At 43.8% G+C, this 26,703-nt stretch overlaps 1 protein-coding gene across 5 annotated transcripts in view; it reads left to right on the forward strand.

Annotated features, from left to right (window-relative positions):
* Window positions 1-26,703, forward strand: part of CMTR1 (cap methyltransferase 1) — a 419,501-nt gene that overhangs the window by 73,996 nt on the left and 318,802 nt on the right. For all 5 annotated transcript variants that reach the window (XM_069236317.1, XM_069236319.1, XM_069236315.1 and 2 more), the window contains 2 exons: window positions 1,114-1,265; window positions 1,642-1,800. In XM_069236317.1, the coding sequence (XP_069092418.1) occupies window positions 1,114-1,265; window positions 1,642-1,800 (311 nt within the window). The remainder of the gene's footprint in view (window positions 1-1,113; window positions 1,266-1,641; window positions 1,801-26,703) is intronic.

Genomic DNA, 26,703 nt, shown 5'->3' on the forward strand with positions numbered 1-26,703 from the left:
TAAATAAAAATAATCATTTAGAGGAAAATATCATTTATGCTAGAAGTAGGAAATCTTCTCCCTTCCTAACTGGTTATACAAAATAGCCATGTACCCCTACTGGTCAACCATCCCATTTACATTGAAGACAAGAAAATGGACCCTCGATCGTGTGTGAGGAACCCTTACAGCACCGAAATGTATACTCCTGCCGTAAGGTAACTATAACTTGCGCCCTCGTCATGCACTACTAATTACCCCACAAATTACAGCACTCATGACATCTTTGATAACATCATTGTTAATATCAATATAATATTTGCAGTAACATTTTTGACTAACTGTGCATAGTGAAGGGTGTGAGTTATAGCTACCTTAGGGCACGAGTTATAGTTACTTGAGATAACTAACTATAACGGATGAATTTCTACGGTTTTGTATGTTTAAAATGTAAGCCTAACTATAACGTCCATGTAACTTTTTTTTTTAAGTGAAATATATGGTTTGAACGCGTGACCCTATTTTTTGTTCAATGGCATGATGGATTTTCTGGGATGAAATGGAATTTTGGATGTAAATAAAGGACAGTAATCTGCATGGAGTGCCAGCGTGTGAATTCTGTGTGGAGTTTATATATATATATATATATATATATATATATATATATCTGTAACTTTTAGATAACATGAATAACAGTGCATGCTGACGCAACATTGGAGTCGTTATCTTGCATGTTTTAGAAATAGATGTTAGTGCATTTATTGGAAAAGTGGTTGCTTTATTTAAACTTTTTAAAGCAACAACAAACCTCATTAGGTGTAACAGACAAACCTATTAGACCTATATTTTTATGCCAGATCCAGTGGTCCATCCTCCTACATACGATCTTATCAAAGGTCCCATTTAAATCTCTATTTGATAGATGCCGTTTGATCAGTAGTATAACACAGTATGAGTGATGGTCATATCCACCACCCTGATCTACAAGCGCCCTCGTTAAGTACATTGCCCAGAGAGATAGGACCCCCGTATCTTCCACTGGGACCTAAATTTCAGTTGTTCTGTTATCTCTGATTAGTTTCCTTGAACAGGCATGTATTTTTATCACTTCATTGATTTGCCTTTGCTTTGCAGAGTCCTCCACGAGTGACAGCGGGTCTGACAGTGGCAATGAAGATCGTAAGCCTGTATTCAGCCCCACTGGAAATGATGCAAAAGTGGAACCCCTTGTGCAAGGGACATCCTCTCGCTTTTCCATGTACAACACTGTCTCCCAGAAACTCATGGTAAGGAGCCAATAGTTATGGTCTATTGGCAGGAGTACAAAGGAAGAGAAAAATTGATAAAGGAATAGAAATATCATCATTGTGCATTAGTACTTAACACACAGCATAATTCATAAGGCATGAAGTAATCTTCATGTATCCCTCTGCCTGCTCTCAGAATGACTCCCATCACTCTCCTTTTCCCTCTTTATTCACGTCCCTCTCCCCTTCATATCAGAAACATAAGTCCATCACTCACAAAGGTAAATAAGTGAGTGGTTTAGAAGTACTTAAACCCCTGCAGTTTTTTTTCTCCTTAACCCAACCTTTATCCTACTTCTTAATAGCTCGCGTAATGGCATAGTCCCTGAACTCATCACATTTATTTTCTTTTCAGGCAAAGATGGGCTTCCGCGAGGGAGAAGGCCTGGGGAAGTTTGGCCAAGGACGGAAGGACATTATTGAGGCTTCCAATCAGAAGGGCCGGAGAGGCCTAGGCCTGACCTTAAAGGGTTTCGACGGAGAATTGAATATTGACTGGCGAGATGAACCCCCAGTGAGCTCACCTCAATTATGAGAATTCATCTGTCTCTTTTTGTTGTTTTAAATGTTCGCATTTTTTGTGTTGACTCCTCTGGGATTTTGAACACTCCAATTCTCTGAGTATATAGAAAATTGGTCCTATTACAAATAGAAAATATATGATTCATTAAAATAGTTAATTTTTCCAGAAGTAACAGTGTTCCAGTCTTCCAAATATTTCCACAGAATAGGATGATGGTCATAGACAATCAAATACTAAGAATATCCTCGGTTGTCTGGGGATGATCTTTGGGGCCAAACCTTTTATGTCGTCCACATCAGGGTCACTTTATACTTTGTTTGATGCAGAAAGATCCTAAACAACATACGTTTAGAAAATATCTCCATTTCCTCTTTTCTCCCTTCTCTAGAAATGTTCCTTCAGGGAATATTTAGTCAGCACGAGAGAATGTGTTGCCTCTCCTCAAGTGGAGACAGCATTACATATGTTTACAATTCAGATAGGAGGCACTTTTGGAGGAGCAGAGCCTTCTGTGCACATCAGTAGACTGTGAGCAATAGAGTGTGACAGGCCCAACACTCCCCCACAGCTGACTGTATGCAGTCTTCGAGCATGCTCTGAATTTCTGGACTCCTTATGTGGCTTTCACACAACCGCCATGCTTTGACCATTGTACCATACTCTTAGAATCTTAAGAAAGTACAGTCCTCTGTGTCTCAGTGCCTCTATTAGCACTGGATGCTTTCTTTTTGCCACAGACTTGTTTTCTTTTTTTATTTTATTTTAAAGAGCTTTCAAGATCAAAAGAAATTACACCAAGCAAGCCCTTCTTCATACATCATGCTGCACACGCAGCCTTTGAATCAGTGGTGCATCAATTATTGTTTTAAGATCAGACCATGGTTTTCCTGATCTCTACACTGCATCCTTCCTGAGAGAGAATGAGCTGCTCCCCAGTGCCCATATTTTCTTTCTCTGTCTCTCTTTCTCTGCCGGGTGCCACACAAAATGGTGGCTGTCAGTATCAGGGAGTCCTTCACCAGGAACTACAGATCCAGTTGCAATGTGGACTGCTGACCCATCCAGTTTATCCCAGGGACACACTTGAATGTGATTGGCTAATAATGCTGAATGTTTTTCTCTTAAGTCTTGTTTGACACGCCTAAGTAGCAAGGAGACCAGAGCACAATGAAATAGTTTAGTATGAGGCTCTCTGGATTACCTGTAAGAAGGCCAGGTGGCAGATGGGTTCTTTTTGAGGTTTTTAAATTTCTTATGGGCTATACTGTTGCTTCCTCAGATTCTGTGAGACAGTATGGCTTGAGTGGACAATTTTGAACTGTGAAGCGTGAGACTGTTGGTACTTTGGAGTTGGGGTGAAAAGTCCTTTGCTGAATTACTGCCCCAACCACTCGATGAGAGTTTGGGGAACTGGATTGCACAACTGGAGTTGCTTTAACGAAAGGAGATCTTCATTTTGTACAGTAGGCTGACTTAGAATTAAGCTGTCAAACTATTTTTTCATGAGATGTTTGAAGGACAGTTTTGAATCAATGTAGTAATTTAGAACATTTGCACAGGTCATGAAACTGAATGAGAATCCCTCCAGATTCATGCTATCAAGCAGCTGTACTTGGTAATAGAGTCTGCACTGTTATAGAGGATAATCTGTTTTAATAAATCGTTTTATTATGATTACACAAGGTCACCAAACACAAACTAGTGTAGCATCTTGACTCAGCCATAAAAATGTGCTTCTTCCCATGTCTCAGAACCATCCCTCCCCAGCCACAATACCCATTGAGGTGTCTCACTAGACTTTGAGAGTCCCCAGCTTCAAGTATTTCCACTAGCGTTTTAAAGTCCTCCCTGATAGTCCTTCCACCCACCCCATATTTTGCCCCACTTTTTCAGACAACCTCTGCTCTCATAAACCACCTTCTCCTACATCATGCACCCATGTCTTTCTGCCAGTCACACAGCTGCAGTGCCAATTTAACCCTCCAGAGGCGTGCAATGTTACGTTTGGCCGGCGTCAAACCTAGTGTCACCCAAATCTGGACCATTCAATTGAGGTCGGTATCACCCCAAATATTCAGGAGGCACCACTTGGCCAAGACCTCCTTGGTTCCCCCTCTTATTTTATTAAGACAAGTTACTACTGATTCTCAGTGTTGGTGAATGAGGGGGCAGCTCCATAGAGGATAATCTTAGTCGAATATAAACTCAGTCAAGTGAAACATTCCATGTGTTTATCGGGTTCCATTTTGCTATGCCAATTCCTCAATCTTTGGAGGCAAGTGATCACAAAACGAGATCCAAAGGAATATGTTTTAGTGATGTTTGCAAGAAGTATAGTCAGTTTCAATTTTTTTTTTTTTAATTCTAAGATTGACTAAGCCCATTAGCCATTTCCTCTAGCCATGTTATATTGAGGCAAAAACGGATGTACACTAAACATATACACAAAGTAACTGTCAGCCATTGTCTCCCCCTTCTGTGCAGTTGTTGTAAGTAAGTAGTGGTTGTACGACGCTGGCTCTTTATATGGTATGCCAAAAAGAACCATACCGGGGGGGATTCCATTGGTTCCCTTAAAAGTGGACAGGGGTTTGCTCTGGCAATCCCAAGGTGCTCTTTTAGGGGGCAGCTTGGTCGGGCAGCCTTAGGCTTATCAGAGAGGAGTGTTAGACATTTACAATAGGCTAAAACTCAATAAGGAGATCCACAGCAATTTATAAAAAGAAGCCAGTATATTTATATATATTTAGGCTCCGGAATCAATATGATCAGGTAAGTAAGTTCTGCAGTAGAAATTATCACAGGTTTGGAAAGTTGAAGCAATTGTCTAAAGCTTCAATGTTATCCTATAGAGGAAAAACAAATATCTCAAACCCAGCAGTTACTTACAGGCCCAATCTTCCAGACTTAAGGTGAGTTTGGGGCAGGGTCCTAGGTCACATCAACAGGTCACCTCGGGCGGCACTGGGGCGTCCGAGTACAGAGGTGTAGTTTAGCTTTGGGTGTCCTCTTGAAGTCAATGGGGATTGGTCTGGTCAGAAAGGCACTGCAGGCAGGAACTGGAAGTTCAGTCTGGGTGAACCAGTGAGGGGGTAGGGACCCCAGTGGGCCTCTTCTCCTCATTCTTGGGCGGCTGGGTGCAGAGTTGCAAGGGGACATCGGATTTCTGTCATCGGTGGTGGTCTCAGTAGAGGGGGGGCCTGCAGAAACAGTCTGCAGGCATGGACTGGGGTTACACTCTGTCTGAAACAAGAAGTGGGCTCAGGTCGCACGTGGTTCGGTGACGTAGGGACACTAGTGGTCCTCTTCTCCTCTGTCCAGGGCTACTGGGTGCAGAGGTGCAGTGGACCTGTGGGTTTCCGTCACCGGAGGTGGTCGTGCGGGGGGGGCCTGAACAAAGAAGCTGCAGGCATTGGTGTGAATGTCACAGTGGGGAGACCTACAGTGGATGTTGTCTCTGGAGGGACTGGGGACCGCACTGACACAGTTGGCCCACTTCAACTCGGCCTTGGAGGCACTGGTGGGGTGGTGCTGCCCGGGTTGGGTTTTGGCGGTCTGAAGTCTTCTCACTGTTTCTTGGGGTACCTGCAGGATGCAGAGACTGAGCTCTGCTACTCCACTGGAGTTCCTTGGGCTGGGGTGAAGGCTGGCAGTCCTCTCGGGCCTTTGGAGGTTTCAGCAGCTGAAGGACGAGACGTTTTTCTCACAGTTGTCGAAGTCAGCAGGCAGGCTGGCAGGGGTGGTGCAGAATTGGTCACTGGTCTTTAGTTCTTGCCTTTTGCGTCTCTGGAGTCCTTTCTTCTTCAGGTCAGCAGAATGTGATTTCCTGGTGCTAGGGGCTTGCCTAAATACTGAATTTAGTGCTTTTTAGGGGAGTATAGGGTAGTAGCCATTGGGCTACTAATCCTTGGGGTCACTGCTTCCTGTGGAAAGTGGTGGGCATACCCTTGTCTTAGAGTTCCTAGTCCTGCCATCACCAAGATAGTGGACTTTGAAAATTTGTGTCCACATCAGCTCACCTTGGGGTGTCACTAACCTTAGAGTGGACACAACTTCCTCACTACTAATTCTCCTGCCTGCCCAGGTGCCAAATGGACCCTGGGGCAGGGGGGTTGTCATCTCCCTTCTGAGGGAAGCCAGATTGCAATACCAAGGGCGGTGGGCTTCATTGAAGCCCCCTGCCTTGGAATGCAGATTTGCAGGTCATCCTGTTGATAACACTCCTGCCAGAGAAGACTGTGTTCCTGACCTCCCGAGAGCAAAGGCTGTCACCCTCGGGGGTGAGAAACCGGTCTGTTGGTGGCAGGCTAGTTGAAACTAGTCAGTTAACACACCAGCAGTTGGTAAGTTTTTCAGGGGACACCTCTAAGGTGTCCTTTGTGTGCATGTATTAATAAATCCATCACTGAAATCAGTGTGGGTTTATTAATACGAGATATTTGATACCAAACACTCCTGTTTTCCGTGAAGCCATCATGTAGCTGCGGAACTCGTATTGACCAGTGACCATCACATGTTCTTAAAATGGCTTCCCTGATCACTTTCTATGTTTAAGAAGCGACAATGACATAGCAGGGAATATCTGCTCCTGCAGATATGCCCACACGTAATATAATGCCCTCTGCCTTAGGGATGGAAGGCCTGCTGTGAGAGTGACTAACATATATTGCATGTAGTGTTAGTGGGCATGGCACACAGGCTGTGTGCCATGCTGTGTTTTCACTTTTAGCTGCACCAAGTCACACAGACTGCAGTGGCAGTCTGCATGAGCTAGGTAAAGGGTCCCTGAGGGTTGCACAAAACACGCTGCAGCCCTTGGGGGACCGTCTTTGATAAATGATTGCTTCTCTCCTGTTCCAAATAAAAGGATACTTACTTTTCAAGATACATTAGACACTGCGCCTCCTCCTAAACAAAGTCTCCAAGGACAAAGCTCCAATTCACCCTCAGCCTTCTCCACCTCACTCTCCTGTACTTCCTCTTACTACTTCTCCACCACCTCCACAATCTCCTACATCTTTCATAGAGCCACAATTTTCTCCAGAAGGGTCACCACCATCTCATTGAAAATACTTGGATGACATTTCCACAGGATGTAGATCCATGGGATTTATATGGTCTAGATCCCACACTCCCTAATGACCCTGATTTGTACCCAGCACGGCCTTCACCTCCTGAAGTTACAACAGCATACAATCGGGTTATTGCACGGGCAGCTGCTTACCATAATGTACACATGCACACTGGCCCGATTGAAGAGAATTTCCCCGTTGATACATTGACCAACACTCACAAAAAAATTCAGTTCCTGCCCATGTTGCCAGGTATGCTTAGACATGCCATAAAGAACCTATTAAAGCAAGGGTTATTACAGAAATACAAAAGGCAGGTCTCAACATGCCTTTCGATGAAGAACACTTGTTTGATCCAGAAGTTGACACCACCACAGACAAACTGAAAAAAGATTCAGAGATAGCTATGGGAGCCCTACTAACTACACCAAGTAGGGGTAATTTTCGTAGGCCACAATTTAGGGGAGGTTTCAAGACATCATCCACTGAGCCTTCCACCTTCCAGACCAAACAGGGAACACACTTTTACAACAGAGGTTCCTTCAGAGGCTCCTCCAGGGGCGCAAATAATAAAGGCAGAGGTACTGCCTCAAACACATGCCAGTGACTGTTTACCGATTCTCCAGCACACACCTCTCCAGTAGGGGGAAGAGTATCAAATGTCTATCCCTAATGGTTCAATATCACAACAGATCAATGGGTTCCATCAATTATCCAACATGGTTACTGTCTAGAATTCATCTCCCTCCACCAAATATTCCCCCTCGTGCTCACAAACTTTCTCACAACCATCTCTTTCTTTTGAAAGAAGAGGTACAATCCTGTCTTCTCAAAGGGGCTATAGAACCAGTTCCCCTGTCTCAACAATGGTTAGGAGTATATTCCCTATACCTCCTTATACCAGAGAAATAAGGGTCACTAAGACCAATTCTGGATCTCAGACCTCTCAACCTATACATCCTCTCAGAGCATTTCCATAGGGTCACTCTGCAAGATGTTATTCCCCTATTACTGCAAGGCGATTTCATAACAGCCTTAGATCTCAAAGATGCTTATTTTGACATATCCATACATCCAGCATATCGCAAATACCTCAGATTTGTCATTGTGGGAAAAAGCTATCAATTCAAAGTCTTATCATTCGGGGAAACAACCGCTCCCAGGGAATTCACAAAATGTGTAGCAGTAGTTGCCACATTCCTCAGAAGACAACATATTCATGTCTTCCCACACTTGGACAACTGGCTCATTAAAGCCAATACCATCCAACAATGTCACTCATACTCTGTACACAGTAGGCCTTCTACACACACTCAGATTTACAATCAACTTTCTCAAATCCCATCTCCAACCCTCACAGATACAGCCTTATCTGGGAGAAATTCTCAACACTCACTCAGGGTTCGCATATCTAAACCCAGCCTGGATTCAAGCTTTCCAAACTCTTCTGTCTCAATTACAGGAGAACCACACTTACACAGTGAGACTAGTGATGCAACTTTTAGGGTTGATGGCTTCCTTCATTGCCATCGTTTCTCATGCCAGACTACACATGCGCCCATTACAGCAGTCTCTGTCTCGTCAGTGGTCCCAATCACAGGGTCATCTCCAGGATCTAGTGTTTTTGAACCGCCAGACTCGCCGCTCTTTGCAGTGGTGGAATCCCACCAACCATTCTAAGGGGCGGCCCTTTCAAGACCCTGTGCCTCCGTTCACTCTCACTACAGAGGCATCACAGATAGGTTGGGGAGCTCACCTCAACAACCTTACAATACAAGGCAGATGGGATCCCATTCAACAAACTTATCACATCAACTACTTGGAGTTACTAGCAGTCTTTCTAGTTCTCCAAGCATTTCTGTCCCAACTCTCTCTCACAAGGTGGTTCTAGTCCGTACAGACAACATGTCAACCATATATTATCTGCAGGAACGGGAGGAGACCCACTTGTCTCAATTGTCCCTTCATGCTCAGACGATTAGGAAATAGGTAATTCACCATCACATTCACTTACTGGCAGAATATCTCCCAGGAATTGACAACCAGTTTGCTGACCTCCTAAGCAGGATGCAGCAACAAGTCCACGAATGGGAACTTCACCCACAAGTACTTCACCAATACTTTCACCTGTGGGGAACACCAGAACTGGACCTCTTTGACACCGCAGATAATTCAAAATGGCAAAACTTTGCGTCCATGTACCCACTCCCTCAGTCAAAGGGCAATGCTGTATGGATGAATTGGTCAGGGATATTTGCTACGCTTTTCTACCTCTTCCCCTCATTCCATTTCTGGTTCGCAAACTGAGAAAAACATCACTCACCATGATCCTTGCAAGCTCCCACCTGGCCATGTCAGCCTTGGTACACAACACTGTTGGTTCTGTCTGTGGTTCCCCACCAGAAACTCCCCAACAGACCAGACCTTCTGACTCAAAAACAAGGTCAAATCAGACATCTAGACCCCACAAAACTCAATCTTGCGATATGGCTCCTGAAATCATAGAGGTTGGTTAGTTATAACTCCCCTCTGAATGTATGGACATTCTTAAAGAAACATGTAAACCTACAACTAGACAGTGTTAAACTGCAAAATGGAAACGTTTTGTTTGCTATTGTCAACCTAAACACATTGATCCACTCAAAGCATCAGTACAAGACATTGTTACCTGCTACATTTACAAAAGGCAAATTTAGCATACTCATCTATTAGACTTCATTTAACAGCAATTGCTGCTTACCTCCAAAACAGACAACATATTTCTTTATTCAGAATCCCAGTAATCAAAGCCTTAAAAGTCAAACCACCCAGGGTTCCTCCAATTCCAATATGGAACCTTAATGTTGTCCTTACTAAATTCATGGGTCCACATTTGAACCCATGCACTTCTGCTCTTTGCAATTTCTTTCATGGAAAACTGCCTTTTTAATGGCCATTACTTCCATAAGACGTGTACGTGAAATAACAGCTTTCAGTTTAGAAGAACCTTTCTTCCAGGTGTTGCCCTTAGGACAAATCCTAAATTTCTCCCAAAAGTAGTTTCACCATTTCACATTAACCAATAAGTTGGATTACCTGTTTTTTCCCACAGCCATACTCAGTCGCTGAAAGTGCTCTACACACACTAGATGTTAAAAGAGCTCTTATGTATTACATTGACTGTTCTAAAAGTTTTAGAAAATCTAAATAGCTTTTTGTAGCATTTTCAACGCTTCACAAAGGCAATCCAATTTCAAAAACTGGGATTACTAGATGGATAATCAAGTGTATTCAAACTTCTTATCTTAAAGCTAAAAGACAATTATAGCTCCTAGAGCATATTCTACCAGAAAAAGGTGCTTCTATAGCTTTTTTTAGGAAACATTCCAATAGCAGATATTTGTAAAGCTGCTTCTTGGTCGAAACCACACATATTCACTAAACATTATTGTGTAGATGTTTTAGCTCGCCCGCAAGCATATGTTGGCCAAGCAGTGCTCAGGATGCTTTTTTTCAGGCCACTCCAACTCCTGCAGGCTAACCACCACCTACTTGGAGGGGACTTCTTTATATAGCCTATGCAAAGCATGTGTATCTACAGCCAGGCATGCCATTGACATGAAAATGTTACTTACCCAGTAGACATCTGTTCGTGGCATGTAGTGCTGTAGATTCAAATGCGCCCTCCCTACTCCCCAGAAGCCTGTGGTTGTTGAAGTAGAATTATTTTACAAATATTGTAGATACACTGCATGGACATCCCTTTTTCTATTTTATTTCTCTCTCTCTATATATATGTTCGATGGCATGTGTAGCTGCAGATACACATGCTTTGCACATCCCGCCATCTAGTGTTGGGCTCGGAGTGTTACAAGTTGTTTTTCTTCGAAGAAGTCTTTTAGAGTCACGAGATCAAGGGACTCCTCCCCTTTCGGCTCCATTGCGCATGGGCGTCGAATCCATCTTAGATTGTTTTTTTTCCACCATCGGGTTCGGACGTGTTCCTTTTCGCTCCATGTTTCGGTTCGGAAAGTTAGTTAGAATCTCGGAAAATTCGACGGTATTGTTTGCGTTCGGTATCGGGTTAGTTACTACAGATCGACACCGACATTTGAAGAGCTCCGGTGGCCCGTCGTGTTTTTTCGATTCCCTCGTCGGGGACTGGTCGGCCCGGCCACGTGTCTCTTCAAGGCTGATGGAACGGACCCCATTCCGCCTCTGCCCAAAATGTCACAACAAGTATCCGTATACAGATCAGCACCTGGTCTGTAACTTGTGTCTGTCTCCAGAACACAAAGAAGATACTTGTGAAGCCTGTCGAGCGTTTCGATCGAGAAAGACATTAAGAGATCGAAGAGTGAGAAGACTGCAAATGGCGTCAGCGCCGACAGGACAAAGGCATTTGGAGGAGGAAGAAGAAACCTTCTCCACCCAGGAGTCGGACTCGGACGAGCTCGATCCCGGAGAAACGCCTAAAACCGTGAGTAAGACGTCGAAACATAAAACTCACGAGAAAACCACAAAAGCCCAGGGACACCACCGCCAACAGGCCATGGCTTAACCCGAAAAATAGGTGACCGATCATCGGCACCGAAAAAGGGCACACTTGTGTCGAAGTCATCCAACTCCGGTCGAGATACCGGCACACAGCAATCTCGAGCCCGAGACAGCGGCTCCGAGCAAGTTCGGCACCGAGACAGCGGCACAGAAATGGGTCGGCACCGAGAGACCACGACGCCGAAAATAAAGACAGTGTCGTCGGAGCCGAAAAAGGCTACCGAAAAGGTTTCCATTCCGAAACATCCAGCCTCGGAACCGAAATCAGGTTCCTACACAGAGGAACAGGGATTGTCCTCCCAAATCCAAGGACATAAGTTCGGACAAGAACTAGAATCAATGGAGCCGGACTACACCCAAAGGAGGCTCCACATTCAAAAGGACACAGGGAAGATAAGCACTCTTCCCCCAATTAAAATGAAAAGAAGACTTGCCTTTCAAGAAAAGGACAAGCAGCCACAGGCAAAGGTGGCAAGACAGACAACTCCACCACCATCTCCACCACCATCAATGCACACATCACCGGTAGTCACTTCACCACTGATGCAATCCCCAACTCATACTGCAATGAGTCAGGATGATCCCGATGCATGGGACCTTTATGATGCGCCAGTATCGGATAACAGCCCAGACTGTTACCCAGCGAGACCGTCGCCACCTGAGGACAGTACATCCTACACGCAGGTGGTCTCAAGAGCAGCGGCGTTTCATAATGTCACCTTGCATGCAGAACCGATTGAGGATGACTTTTTGTTTAATTCACTATCCTCCACTCATAGCCAATACCAGAGCTTACCTATGCTACCTGGAATGCTAAAACACTCCAAACAGGTGTTTCAGGAGTCTGTTAAGGGCAGGGCCATAACTCCAAGGGTGGAGAAAAAGTACAAGCCACCGCCTACAGACCCTGTGTATATCACGCAGCAATTAACACCAGACTCTGTGGTAGTAGGAGCAGCTCGCAAGAGAGCAAACTCTCACACCTCGGGAGACGCACCACCTCCAGACAAGGAGAGTCGCAAATTCGACGCTGCAGGGAAAAGGGTTGCAGCACAAGCAGCAAACCAATGGCGCATTGCCAACTCACAAGCACTTTTGGCAAGATATGATAGAGCTCATTGGGACGAAATTCAGCATTTCATAGAACACTTACCCAAAGAGTTACAGAAAAGGGCACAACAAGTGGTGGAGGAAGGACAAAGTATCTCAAATAATCAGATACGTTCAGCAATGGATGCAGCAGATACAGCTGCAAGGACAGTAAATACTGCAGTAACAATAAGGGGACACGCATGGTTGCGTACGTCAGGATTCAAGCCGGAAATACAACAAGCCGTGCTGAATATGCCTTTTAATGGACAGCAGTTGTTTGGGCCAGAGGTGGACACTGCTATCGAAAAACTTAAAAAAGACACTGATACGGCCAAAGCCATGGGCGCACTCTACTCCCCACAGAGCAGAGGCACATTTCGCAAAACACAGTTTAGAGGGGGGTTTAGAGGACAAGCTACAGAACCCACAACCTCACAAACAAGGCCCACTTACCAAAGTCAATATCAGCGGGGAAGTTTTCGGGGGCAATATAGAGGTGGACAATTCCAAAAAAAAACATAGGGAAGTTCCAAAACTCCTCAAAACAAGCAGTGACTTCCAAGTCCCAAATCCCCAACACATAACACCGGTGGGGGGGGAGACTAAGCAATTTTTACAAACATTGGGAGGAAATAACAACAGACACTTGGGTCCTAGCAATTATCCAGTATGGTTATTGCATAGAATTTCTCGATTTCCCTCCAAACGTCCCACCGAAAACACACAATATGTCAAAACAACACGTGGATCTTCTAGGACTAGAGGTCCAAGCATTGTTACAAAAAGGAGCAATAGAATTAGTACAATTAGACAAAAGGGAATAGGAGTTTACTCTCTGTACTTTCTCATACCCAAAAAGGACAAGACTCTAAGACCTATATTAGATCTCAGAACATTAAATACCTACATCAAATCAGATCACTTTCACATGGTTACATTACAGGACATAATCCCACTGCTCAAACAACAAGACTACATGACAACACTAGACCTAAAGGATGCATATTTCCATATACCGATACATCCTTCACACAGAAAGTACTTAAGGTTTGTATTCCAAGGGGTACATTACCAATTCAAGGTGTTGCCATTCGGAATAACAACTGCGCCAAGAGTTTTTACAAAATGCCTGGCAGTGGTAGCTGCACATATCAGAAGGCAGCAAATACATGTGTTCCCGTACCTAGACGATTGGTTAATCAAAACCAACACGCTAGAACGGTGTTCACAACACACAAAGTACGTCATAGAAACCCTCCACAAACTAGGTTTCTCAATCAACTACACAAAGTCACACCTTCAGCCGTGTCAGACACAGCAATACTTAGGGGCGACAATCAACACAGCAAAAGGGATTGCCGCTCCAAGTCCACAAAGGGTACAGGCATTTCACAATGTAATACAGGCCATGTTTCCAAAACAAAGAATACAAGTCAAAATGGTGATGAAACTCCTAGGCATGATGTCCTCATGCTTAGCCATTGTCCCGAACGCAAGGTTGCACATGCAGCCCTTACAACAGTGCCTAGCATCACAATGGTCACAGGCACAGGGTCAACTTCTAGATCTAATGTTGATAGACCGCCAAACATACACCTCGCTTCAATGGTGGAAAAATATAAATTTAAACCAAGGGCGGCCTTTCCAAGACCCAGTGCCATAATACGTAATAACAACAGATGCCTCCATGATAGAGTGGGGAGCACACCTCAATCAATACAGCATCCAGGGACAGTGGGACATTCAGCAAAAACAGTTTCATATAAATCACTTAGAACTACTGGCAGTATTTCTAGCGTTAAAGGCATTTTAACCCATAATAAGCCACAAACACATTCTTGTCAAAACAGACAACATGACAACGATGTATTACCTAAACAAACAGGGAGGGACACACTCAACACAGTTGTGTCTCCTGGCACAGAAAATATGGCATTGGGCGATTCACAACCACATTCACCTAATAGCACAGTTTATTCCAAATTCAGAATCAGTTAGCAGACAATCTCTCTCGGGATCACCAACAGATCCACGAATGGGAGATTCACCCCCAAATACTGAACACTTACTTCCAAAGGTGGGGAACACCACAAATAGACCTATTTGCAACAAAGGAAAACGCAAAATGCCGAAACTTCGCATCCAGGTACCCACAAGATCAGTCTCGGGGCAATGCGTTATGGATGAGTTGGTCAGGGATATTTGCATACGCTTCCCCCCTCTCCCACTCCTTCCATATCTGGTAAACAAGTTGAGTCAAAACAAACTCAGACTCATACTAATAGCACCATCTTGGGCAAGACAACCTTGGTACACAACACTACTAGACCTCTCAGTAGTGCCTCATGTCAAACTACCAAACAGACCAGATCTGTTAACTCAACACAAACAACAGATCAGACACCCAAATCCAGCATTGCTGAATCTAGCAATTTGGCTCCTGAAGTCCTAGAGTTCGGACACTTAGACCTTACAGAGGAATGTATGGAAGTCATAAAACAAGCTAGAAAACCTACCACTAGACATTGCTATGCAAATAAGTGGAAAAGATTTGTTTATTACTGACATAATAATCCAATTCAACCCTTACACGCATCTGCCAAAGACATCGTAAGCTACTTACTACATTTGCAAACGTCAAAGCTAGCTTTTTCTTCCATTAAAATACATCTTACCGCAATTTCAGCTTACCTGCAAATTACGCACTCAACTTCACTGTTTAGGATACCAGTCATAAAAGCGTTTATGGAAGGCCTAAAGAGAATTATACCACCAAGAACACCACCAGTTCCTTCATGGAACCGCAACATTGTCTTGACACAACTCATGGGTCCACCTTTTGAGCCCATGCACTCTTGTGAAATGCAATACTTAACATGGAAAGTTGCATTTCTAATTACCATCACATCTCTAAGAAGAGTAAGTGAGATTCAAGCAATTACCATACAAGAACCATTTATTCAAATACACAAGCATAAAGTAGTTCTACGGACAAATCCTAAATTTTTACCGAAAGTCATATCACCGTTCCACTTGAATCAAACAGTAGAATTACCAGTGTTCTTCCCACAGCCAGATTCTGTAGCTGAAAGAGCACTACATACATTAGACATCAAAAGAGCGTTAATGTACTACATTGACAGAACAAAACAAATTCGGAAAACAAAACAATTTTGTTGCTTACGAAAAACCTCATGCAGGAAATCCGATTTCCAAACAAGGCATTGCTAGATGGATAGTTAAATGCATTCAAACTTGCTATCTCAAAGCAAAAAGAGAACTGCCTATTACACCAAAGGCACACTCGACTAGAAAGAAAGGTGCTACCATGGCCTTTCTAGGAAATATTCCAATGACTGAAATATGTAAGGCAGCCACATGGTCTACGCCTCATAAGTTTACCAAACACTACTGCATGGATGTGTTAACAGCACAACAAGCCACAGTAGGCCAAGCAGTACTACGAACTTTGTTTCAAACAACTTCAACTCCTACAGGCTGAACCACCGCTTTTGGGGAAATAACTGCTTACTAGTCTATGCAAAGCATGTGTATCTGCAGCTACACATGCCATCGAACGGAAAATGTCACTTACCCAGTGTACATCTGTTTGTGGCATGAGTCGCTGCAGATTCACATGCGCCCACCCGCCTCCCCGGGAGCCTGTAGATGTTTCGAAGTTGATCTTGAACATTTGTAAATTTGTAAATATATCACTTTAAACTACATTATGTACATACATATTCACTGCATTGCATGGGCACTATTACTATAATACACAACTCCTACCTCACCCTCTGCGGGGAAAACAATCTAAGATGGAGTCGACGCCCATGCGCAATGGAGCCGAAAGGGGAGGAGTCCCTCGATCTCGTGACTCGAAAAGACTTCTTCGAAGAAAAACAACTTGTAATACTCTGAGCCCAACACTAGATGGCGGATGTGCAAAGCATGTAAATATGTGTGTGTATATATATATATATGTTCGGTTGCATGTGTAGCTGCAGATACACATGCTGTGCATTATCCTGCCATCTAGTGTTGGGCTCGGAGTGTTACAAGTTGTTTTTCTTCGAAGAAGTCTTTTCGAGTCACGAGACCGAGGGACTCCTCCCATTTCGACTCCATTGCGCATGGGCGTCGACTCCATCTTAGATTGTTTTTTTTCCCGCCATCGGGTTCGGACGTGTTCCTTTTCGCTCCGTGTTTCGGGTCGGAAAGTTAGTTAGAATCTCTGAAAAATCGTCGGTATTGTTTGCGTTCGGTATCGGGTTAGTTACAACAGATCGACACCGAATTAAGAAGAGCTCCGGTGGCCCTTCGGGTTTTTTTTTCGATCCCCGTCGGGGCCTGGTCGGCCCGGCCACGTGTCTCTTCAAGGCTGATGGAACGGACCCCATTCCGCTTCTGTCCAAAATGCCATAAGAAGTATCCATATACAGATCAACATCTGGTCTGTAACTTGTGTTTGTCACCAGAACACAAGGAGGATACTTGTGAGGCCTGTCGAGCGTTTCGGTCCAGGAAGACACTCAGGGACCAAAGAGCAAGAAGACTGCAAATGGCGTCGGCGCCGACAGGACAAGGGCGTTTCGAGGAGGAGGAAGAAACATTCTCCACCCAGGATTCGGACTCTGAGGAGAACGATCTCGAGGAAACGCCGAAAACCGTGAGTAAGACGTTGAAACAAAGTACTCACGAGAAGACCGCTAAAGCCCAGGGGACGCCACCGCCAACAGGCCATGGCTTAACCCGAAAAATAGGTGACCGATCATCGGCACCGAAAAAGGGCGAGCTGGTGTCGAAGTCATCCGACTCCGGTCGAGATACCGGCACACAGCAATCTCGGGCCCGAGATAGTGGCTCAGAAAAGATTCGGCACCGAGAAAGCGGCACCGAAACGGGTCGGCACCGAGAGAGCACGATGCCGAAAGTAAAGAAGTTTTCGTCGGAGCCGAAAAAAGCAGCCGAAAAGGTTTCGGTACCGAACCAGCCGGCCTCGGAACCGAAAACAAGTTCCTACACTGAGGAACAAGGACTGTCCACACAAATGAAAACACATAGATTTGGACAGGAATTAGAGACAATAGAGCCAGATCACACACAAAGACGGCTCTTTATTCAAAAAGATACAGGGAAGATCAGCACTCTTCCTCCAGTCAAAATGAAACGCAAGCTTGCCTTCCAAGACAAGGACAAACAGCCACACGCAAAGGTGGCTAAACAAGTAACACCGCCACCATCCCCACATCACTCTCCGCAACCATCACCGGTAGCCACTCCACCAATGATGCAATCCCCAACTCATACAAGAATGAGTCAAGATGACCCTGACGCATGGGACCTTTATGACGCACCGGTGTCAGATAATAGTCCGGAATGCTATCCAGCTAGACCATCGCCACCAGAGGATAGTACAGGCTACGCACAGGTGGTGTCAAGAGCAGCAGCATTTCATAATGTCAGCCTTCATTCAGAGCCCATTGAAGACTTTCTTTTTAATACACTGTCGTCCACACACAGCCAATATCAGAGTCTTCCTATGCTACCCGGAATGCTAAAACACTCCAAACAAGTGTTTGAGGAGCCTGTTAAAGGGAGAGCCATTACTCCAAGAGTAGATAAAAAATATAAACTGCCCCCAACAGACCCACTGTACATTACACAACTGCTAACACCAGACTCTGTTGTAGTGGGAGCAGCGCGCAAAAGAGCCAACTCTCATACTTCAGGAGATGCACCACCTCCAGATAAAGAAAGTCGAAAATTCGATGCTGCAGGCAAAAGGGTGGCGGCACAGGCAGCAAACCAGTGGCATATTGCAAATTCGCAAGCTTTGTTTGCCAGATATGATAGGGCCCATTGGGATGAGATGCAACACTTTATTGAACATTTACCCAAGGAGTTCCAAAAAAAGAGCGCAGCAAGTAGTAGAAGAAGGACAGAGTATCTCCAATAATCAGATACGGTCAGCAATGGATGCTGCAGACACAGCTGCTAGAACTGTCAACACAGCAGTAACAATAAGGAGACCTGCATGGCTGCGTACATCAGGATTTAAACCAGAGATACAGCAAGCTGTGCTGAATATGCCATTCAACGGACAGCAGTTGTTTGGGCCGGAGGTGGACACTGCGATCGAAAAACTTAAGAAAGACACTGACACGGCCAAAGCCATGGGCGCACTCTACTCCCCACAGAGCAGAGGCACATTTCGAAAGACACAATTTCAAGGGGGGGTTTCGAGGGCAAACCACAGAAGCCACAACCTCACAAACAAAGCCCACTTACCAGAGCCAGTATCAGCGGGGAGGTTTTCGGGGACAATATAGAGGGGGACAATTTCAAAGGAATAGAGGAAAATTCCAAAGTCCCAAAACTCCTCCAAACAAGCAGTGACTTCAAGGTCACAAATCCCAAACACATAACACCTGTGGGGGGGAGACTAACCAAATTTTACAAACATTGGGAGGAAATAACAACAGACACTTGGGTCTTAGCAATTATCCAGCATGGTTATTGCATAGAATTCCCTCCAAACGTCCCACCGAAAACACACAATATGTCAAAACAACATATAGATCTTCTAGGACTAGAAGTTCAGGCATTGCTACAGAAAGAAGCAATAGAATTAGTACCAAAACAACAAATAAACACAGGAGTTTACTCCCTGTACTTTCTGATACCCAAAAAAGACAACAATCTGAGACCTATACTAGATCTCAGAACATTAAATACCTACATCAAATCAGATCACTTTCACATGGTTACATTACAAGACGTAATCCCACTGCTCAAACAACAAGACTACATGACAACACTAGACCTAAAGGATGCATATTTCCATATACCAATACATCCTTCACACAGAAAGTACCTAAGGTTTGTATTCCAAGGGATACATTACCAATTCAAAGTGTTGCCATTCGGAATAACAACTGCACCAAGAGTTTTTACAAAATGCCTAGCAGTAGTAGCTGCACATATCAGAAGGCAGCAAATACATGTGTTCCCGTACCTAGACGATTGGTTAATCAAAACCAACACGCTAAGACGGTGTTCACAACACACAAAATATGTCATAGAAATCCTCCACAAACTAGGTTTCTCAATCAACTACACAAAGTCACACCTTCTGCCGTGTCAAACACAGCAATGCTTAGGCGCGACAATCAACACAGCAAAAGGAATTGCCACTCCAAGTCCACAAAGAGTTGACACATTTCACAATGTAATACAGACCATGTATCCAAAACAAAAGATACAAGTCAAACTGGTGATGAAACTACTAGGCATGATGTCTTCATGCATAGCCATTGTCCCAAACGCAAGGTTGCACATGCGGCCCTTACAACAGTGCCTAGCATCACAATGGTCACAAGCACAGGGTCAGCTTCTAGATCTGGTGTTGATAGACCGCCAAACATACATCTCGCTTCAATGGTGGAACAGTATAAATTTAAACCAAGGGTGGCCTTTCCAAGACCCAGTGCCACAATACGTAATAACAACAGATGCTTCCATGATAGGGTGGGGAGCACACCTCAATCAACACAGCATCCAAGGACAATGGGATATACAGCAAAAACAGTTTCACATAAATCACTTAGAACTGTTAGCGGTATTTCTAGCGCTCAAAGCATTTCAACCCATAATAAGCCAAAAACACATTCTTGTCAAAACAGACAACATGACAACAATGTATTACCTAAACAAACAGGGAGGGACACACTCGACACAGTTGTGTCTCCTAACACAGAAAATATGGCATTGGGCGATTCACAACCACATTCGCCTAATAGCACAATTTATTCCAGGAATTCAGAACCAGTTAGCAGACAATCTTTCTCGGGATCACCAACAGATCCACGAATGGGAGATTCACCCCCAAATACTAAACACTTACTTCCAAATTTGGGGAACACCACAAATAAATCTATTTGCAACAAAGGAAAACTCAAAATGCCAAAACTTCGAATCCAGGTACCCACAAGATCAGTCTCAGGGCAATGCGTTATGGATGAGCTGGTCAGGGATATTTGCTTACGCTTTTCCCCCTCTCCCACTCTTTCCATATCTAGTAAACAAATTGAGTCAAAACAAACTCAAACTCATACTAATAGCACCAACATGGGCAAGACAACCTTGGTACACAACATTACTAGACCTCTCAGTAGTACCTCATGTCAAACTACCAAACAGACCAGATCTGTTAACACAACACAAACAACAGATCAGACATCCAAATCCAGCATCGCTGAATCTAGCAATTTGTCTCCTGAAATCCTAGAATTCGGACACTTAGACCTCACACAAGAATGTATGGAGGTCATAAGACAAGCTAGGAAACCTACCACTAGACACTGCTATGCAAATAAGTGGAAAAGATTTGTTTATTACTGCCATAATAATCAAATTCAACCCTTACACGCATCTGCCAAAGATATAGTAGGATACTTACTACAATTGCAAAAGTCAAAGCTAGCTTTCTCTTCAATAAAGATACATCTTACCGCAATTTCAGCTTACCTTCAAATTACGCACTCAACTTCATTATTTAGGATACCAGTCATAAAAGCATTTATGGAAGGCCTAAAGAGGATTATACCACCAAGAACACCACCAGTTCCTTCATGGAACCTCAACATTGTCTTAACACGACTCATGGGTCCACCTTTTGAGCCCATGCACTCTTGTGAAATGCAATACTTAACATGGAAAGTTGCATTTTTGATTGCCATCACATCTCTAAGAAGAGTGAGTGAAATTCAAGCATTTACCATACAAGAACCATTTATTCAAATACACAATCATAAAGTAGTTCTACGGACAAATCCAAAAAATTTACCAAAAGTGATCTCACCGTTCCACTTGAATCAAACGGTAGAATTACCAGTGTTCTTCCCACAGCCAGATTCTGTAGCTGAAAGAGCACTGCATACATTAGACATCAAAAGAGCGCTAATGTACTACATTGACAGAACAAAACTAATTCGAAAAACAAAACAACTATTTATTGCTTTCCAAAAACCTCATACAGGGAATCCAATTTCTAAACAAGGCATTGCTAGATGGATAGTTAAGTGTATTCAAACCTGCTATCTTAAAGCAAAGAGAGAGCTGCCTATTACACCAAAGGCACACTCACCCAGAAAGAAAGGTGCTACCATGGCCTTTCTAGGAAATATTCCAATGAACGAAATATGTAAGGCAGCAACATGGTCTACGTCTCATACATTTACCAAACACTACTGTGTAGATGTGTTAACTGCACAACAGGCCACAGTAGGTCAAGCTGTACTACGAACATTATTTCAAACAACTTCAACTCCTACAGGCTAAACCACCGCTTTTGGGGAGATAACTGCTTACTAGTCCATGCACAGCATGTGTATCTGCAGCTACACATGCCATTGAACGGAAAGTGTCACTTACCCAGTGTACATCTGTTCGTGGCATTAGTCGCTGCAGATTCACATGCGCCCACCCGCCTCCCCGGGAGCCTGTAGCCGTTTAGAAGTTGATCTTGAACATTTGTAAATTTGTAAATATATTACTTTAAACTTCATTATGTACATACGTATTCACTCCATTGCATGGGCACTATTACTAGCATACACAACTCCTACCTCACCCTCTGCGGGGAAAACAATCTAAGATGGAGTCGACGCCCATGCGCAATGGAGTCGAAATGGGAGGAGTCCCTCGGTCTCGTGACTCGAAAAGACTTCTTCGAAGAAAAACAACTTGTAACACTCCGAGCCCAACACCAGATGGCGGGATGTGCACAGCATGTGAATCTGCAGCGACTAATGCCACGAACAGATGTACACTGGGTAAGTGACATTTTCCATATATATATATATATATTATTTCCCGGCTACTTCCACACTATCAGGGTCGGTGCGATGAGCGGACACCAGCCACCGCTCTAATCTATGAAAAGAAAGAAACTAAGCACCTTCGTCCTCGGTGCCTGGAAAAAACGCACTCCACAAGGTAAAGGTACGTGATAGAAAAGTTTTAGTGGCAACGCGTTTCGATCTCCCTGAGATCTTCCTCACAGCCAACACAATTAGAGTGCACTACCCAGTTTAAAAAGACATACCCCACAATAGAATTAGTAAAAAGACTATAGGTCTTGCAAGACATAATAGAAAAAAGAACTACAAATTCCAATTCCCATCACAGAACCAATTCGGTCCAAATTTCTCGAACCATAAATACTTGAAGGACTGTTGCAAAGAAAAAACATATTTTTATTATTTCAGCAATTCTAAACAATTTTAAACAATTTCACATATTAATAGGTGTTTGTAAATATATATATTTTTTAATTTCTACCTGAAAAAATCTCTTTAAAAATACAAAATAAAAAACAACTTTTTAATATTTTTGAATATTCATACCTGGCCAAGTGGCCATTCGATGGAACCAAAAGTAAGATTATCACGTGCAATAGTGACTTCTGTGTGTATGTTCTGGAATGCCCATGCGGCTTAAGGTATATTGGCAGTACCATCTTTCCAGTTAAAAAGAGAATTTTGGCGCACTTAAGAGCAATCAAAAATTGTGACTATAGCTATCCAGTAGCTAGACATTGGGAGAAGGAACCTGCCAAGGATTTGGATAAGTTAGTTTTCTTTGGTATAGATAGGGTGGAGGTTCCAGTGAGAGGAGGTGACAGGGAGAGAAGACTCAGGATTTTGGAATCCGAATACATTGTGCGCCTAAACAGCAAGGCCCGATGGGCCTGAATAGTGATGCAGAACTTTCGGTTCATATAGGCTGCTAGTAGTAGACAAGGCTTTGGGTATATCAATAGTGGGTTGATAGCATTGTTTATCACTTTTCTTGTTCTTTGATTTTTTGTATTTATTAAAGCACTTCCTAAGTGAGTGCACTTGGTGTGTTTTAATAATGAGTAATAAGAATAGGTGGGCTATATGAGCTATAAGAAGGACGTGGGGACTTAAATGCAAAAATATGCATGTACTGAGTAGATTAATTATGTGGGATGCAGATTAAAAAAACTTTTGGTTACATCGAATGGCCACTTGGCCAGGTATGAATATTCAGAAATATTTAAAAGGTTTTTTTTTTTTTAAATAAAATTTTTCATGTAGATAAAAAAATATTAATAATAATTAGAAACACCTATTAATATGTGAAATTGTTCAAAATTGTTTAGAATTGCTCAAATGATAATGGTTTTTTTCTTTGCAACAGTCCTTTAAGTATTTATGGTTCGAGAAATTTGGACCTAATTGGTTCTGTGATGGGAATTGGAATTTGTAGTTCTTTATTCTATTATGTCTTACAAGACCTATAGTCTTTACTATTGTGGGGTTTGTCTTTTTAAACTGGGTAGTGCACTCTAATTGTGTTGGCTGTGGGGAAGATCTCAGGGAGATCGAAACGCGTTGCCATTAATACTTTTCTATCACGTACCTTTACCTTGTGGAGTGCGTTTTTTCCAGGCACCGAGGACGAAGGTGCTTGGTTTCTTTCTTTATAAATATATATGTTCGATGGCATGTGTAGCTGCAGATACACATGATGTGCATACTTCTGCCATCTAGTGTTTGGCTCGGAGTGTTACAAGTTGTTTTTCTTCGAAGAAGTGTTTTCGAGTCATGGGATCGAATGACTTCTCCTCTTCAGCTCCATTGCGCATGGGCATAGACTCCATGTTAGATTGTTTTTTTTTCCGCCATCGGGTTCGGACGTGTTTACTTTCGCTCCGATAGTTTGATTCGGAAAACCTTGAAAACGCTTCATTTCTCGTCGGTATTGTTTCGATCGCGTTACACCTTCTATCGACACTTCTGTACCGTCGGATCCAACATCTCTAATCGCCCATCAGGGCGCCCGCGCCCAACTCTGGCCTGGTCGGGCCGACTGCATGGAAGCCTCATGGACTGGACTCCATTCCGATTCTGTCCTTGGTGCCACGCTAAATTCCCTTATACAAACCAACACCTCGTCTGCAATCTCTGCCTTTCCCCGGACCATTGGGAAGAAAATTGCGAGGCCTGCAGATCCTTCCGGTCAAAAAAGACACTTCGGGACAGAAGAGCACAGAGGCTCGAGATGGCGTCAAAAAGTTCCGAACATCTTGACATCGAAGAGGAAGAGATCATGCAGACCGCAGTCTCTGTTCGAGCATCCGACTCCAACCAGGATTCTGCGGAGGACAGACCAGTCACGGCAGGACAGCACGTGAGTACGCCTGCCCCTGTACCATCTAAGCCGAAACATAAGGCCTTTGGGACGCCACTGTCCGAAGGCCATGGCTCGACCCAAAAGAAGACCCTCGGTGACCAACCCACCAGTTCGGCACCGAAAAGGCCACTCCTCCGAAGCCATCAGAGTCGAGCTGAAGCTCTGTCTCTGAACCGAGCAAACACCGCTCTTCTGAGTCCAAATCTTGAAAATCTTTTTCGGAGCCGAGACCATCCTCGATCCCCATCTTTTTCGATACCGAAAAAGCCTGCTTCGGAGCCCAAAAGACTGAGTTATACTGAGGAGCATGGACTTTCAAAAACACTTAGAGAAAGCCATAAAACTACTAAGGAAGACTCACAGTTACAACCAATCATAGAAGTAATGGATGAAAGGCAAGCCAGGATTCATATCCACAAAGAAACTGGAAAACTTTTTACTGCACTTCCTCCAAAACCAAAGAGGAAATTAGCCTTTCAGGAGGAATTGGACACTACACAGCCTCCAGCTAAAGTGCCAAAAACAAAGGAGAGACCTCCACCTCCTCAATTTTCTCCTCCTCGGTCTCCTCCCCACTCTCCACACCTTCATATCTCTCCTCCTACCAGCCCTACACCTATGCAGTCACCATCACATTCTTTTGATTCGCAGCAGGACAATGTTGATCCATGGGATCTTTATGATCCAGACCCCATTCCGGACAATAACCCAGATTGCTATTCCTCTAAGCCTTCACCACCAGAGGATAGTACAGGCTACAATCAAGTGATAGCTAGGACGGCAGCATACCATAATGTTACCATGCACACTGAACCATTAGAGGACGATTTTTTGTTTAATGCACTCTCCTCCACGCATGCAACATATCAGGCGCTCCCTATGCTCCCCGGCATGCTAAAACATGCTGACCAAATATTTAGTGAGCCTAAAAAAGCGAGAATAATTACTCCTAGAGTAGAAAAGAAATATAAGCCACCTCCTTCCGATCCTGTCTATATTACTCAGCAACTACCTCCAGACTCAGCAGTGGTAAGCGCTGCCAGGAAAAGGGCAAACTTGCAGTCGTCAGGTGATGCACCCCCACCAGACAAAAAGGGTAGGAAGTTTGATGCTGCGGGGAAAAGGGTAGCATCTCAAGCAGCCAACCAATGGAGAATAGCCAACTCACAGGCGTTGTTGGCTAGATATGACAGGGCCCATTGGGACGAGATGAAACGCACAATCCAGCATCTCCCCAAAGAACAGCAAAAGAGGGCACAGCAGATAGTGGAGGAAGGGCAAGCCATCACCAACAATCAGATTAGGTCTGCCCTAGACTCGGCAGATAAAGCGGCACGAAGCATCAACACTGCTGTAACCATAAGGAGACATGCATGGTTTAGGTCCTCAGGGTTCAAACCTGAAATCCAACAGGCAGTGCTGAATATGCCATTCAACAAGAAACAGCTTTTCGGCCCAGAGGTCGACACTGCTATAGAAAAAATGCGTAAGGATTCAGACACCGCAAAAGCCATGGGTGCACTATACACCACACAATACAGGGGATCCTTTTGTAAACCCCAGTTTAGAGGTGGTTTTAGGGCTCAAACTGCGGAGGCATCCACATCACAGCCAAAGCCGGCCTACCAACCTCAATACCAACGAGGTGGTTTTAAAAGCACATATAGAGGTCAGTACCTCAGAGGCAGGAGAAAATATCAAACATCTAAACAAGCCTAACAACAAACTAAACAGTGACTGGTACAATTCCTTTCCAATCCACACCTCCCCTGTGGGAGGAAGACTGCAAAAGTACCACAACAATTGGCTAAACATTACCACAGACAAATGGGTATTATCAATTATCCGCAATGGCTATTGCCTAGAACTTATACAAACTCCACAAAACATTCCACCAAAACCACACAAACTATCCACAGACCATATCACTCTGTTACAAGAAAAAGTCAATTCTCTATTACTCAAACAA

This window comes from Pleurodeles waltl, chromosome 5 (assembly GCF_031143425.1).
Source record: "Pleurodeles waltl isolate 20211129_DDA chromosome 5, aPleWal1.hap1.20221129, whole genome shotgun sequence".
NCBI lineage: Eukaryota > Metazoa > Chordata > Amphibia > Caudata > Salamandridae > Pleurodeles > Pleurodeles waltl.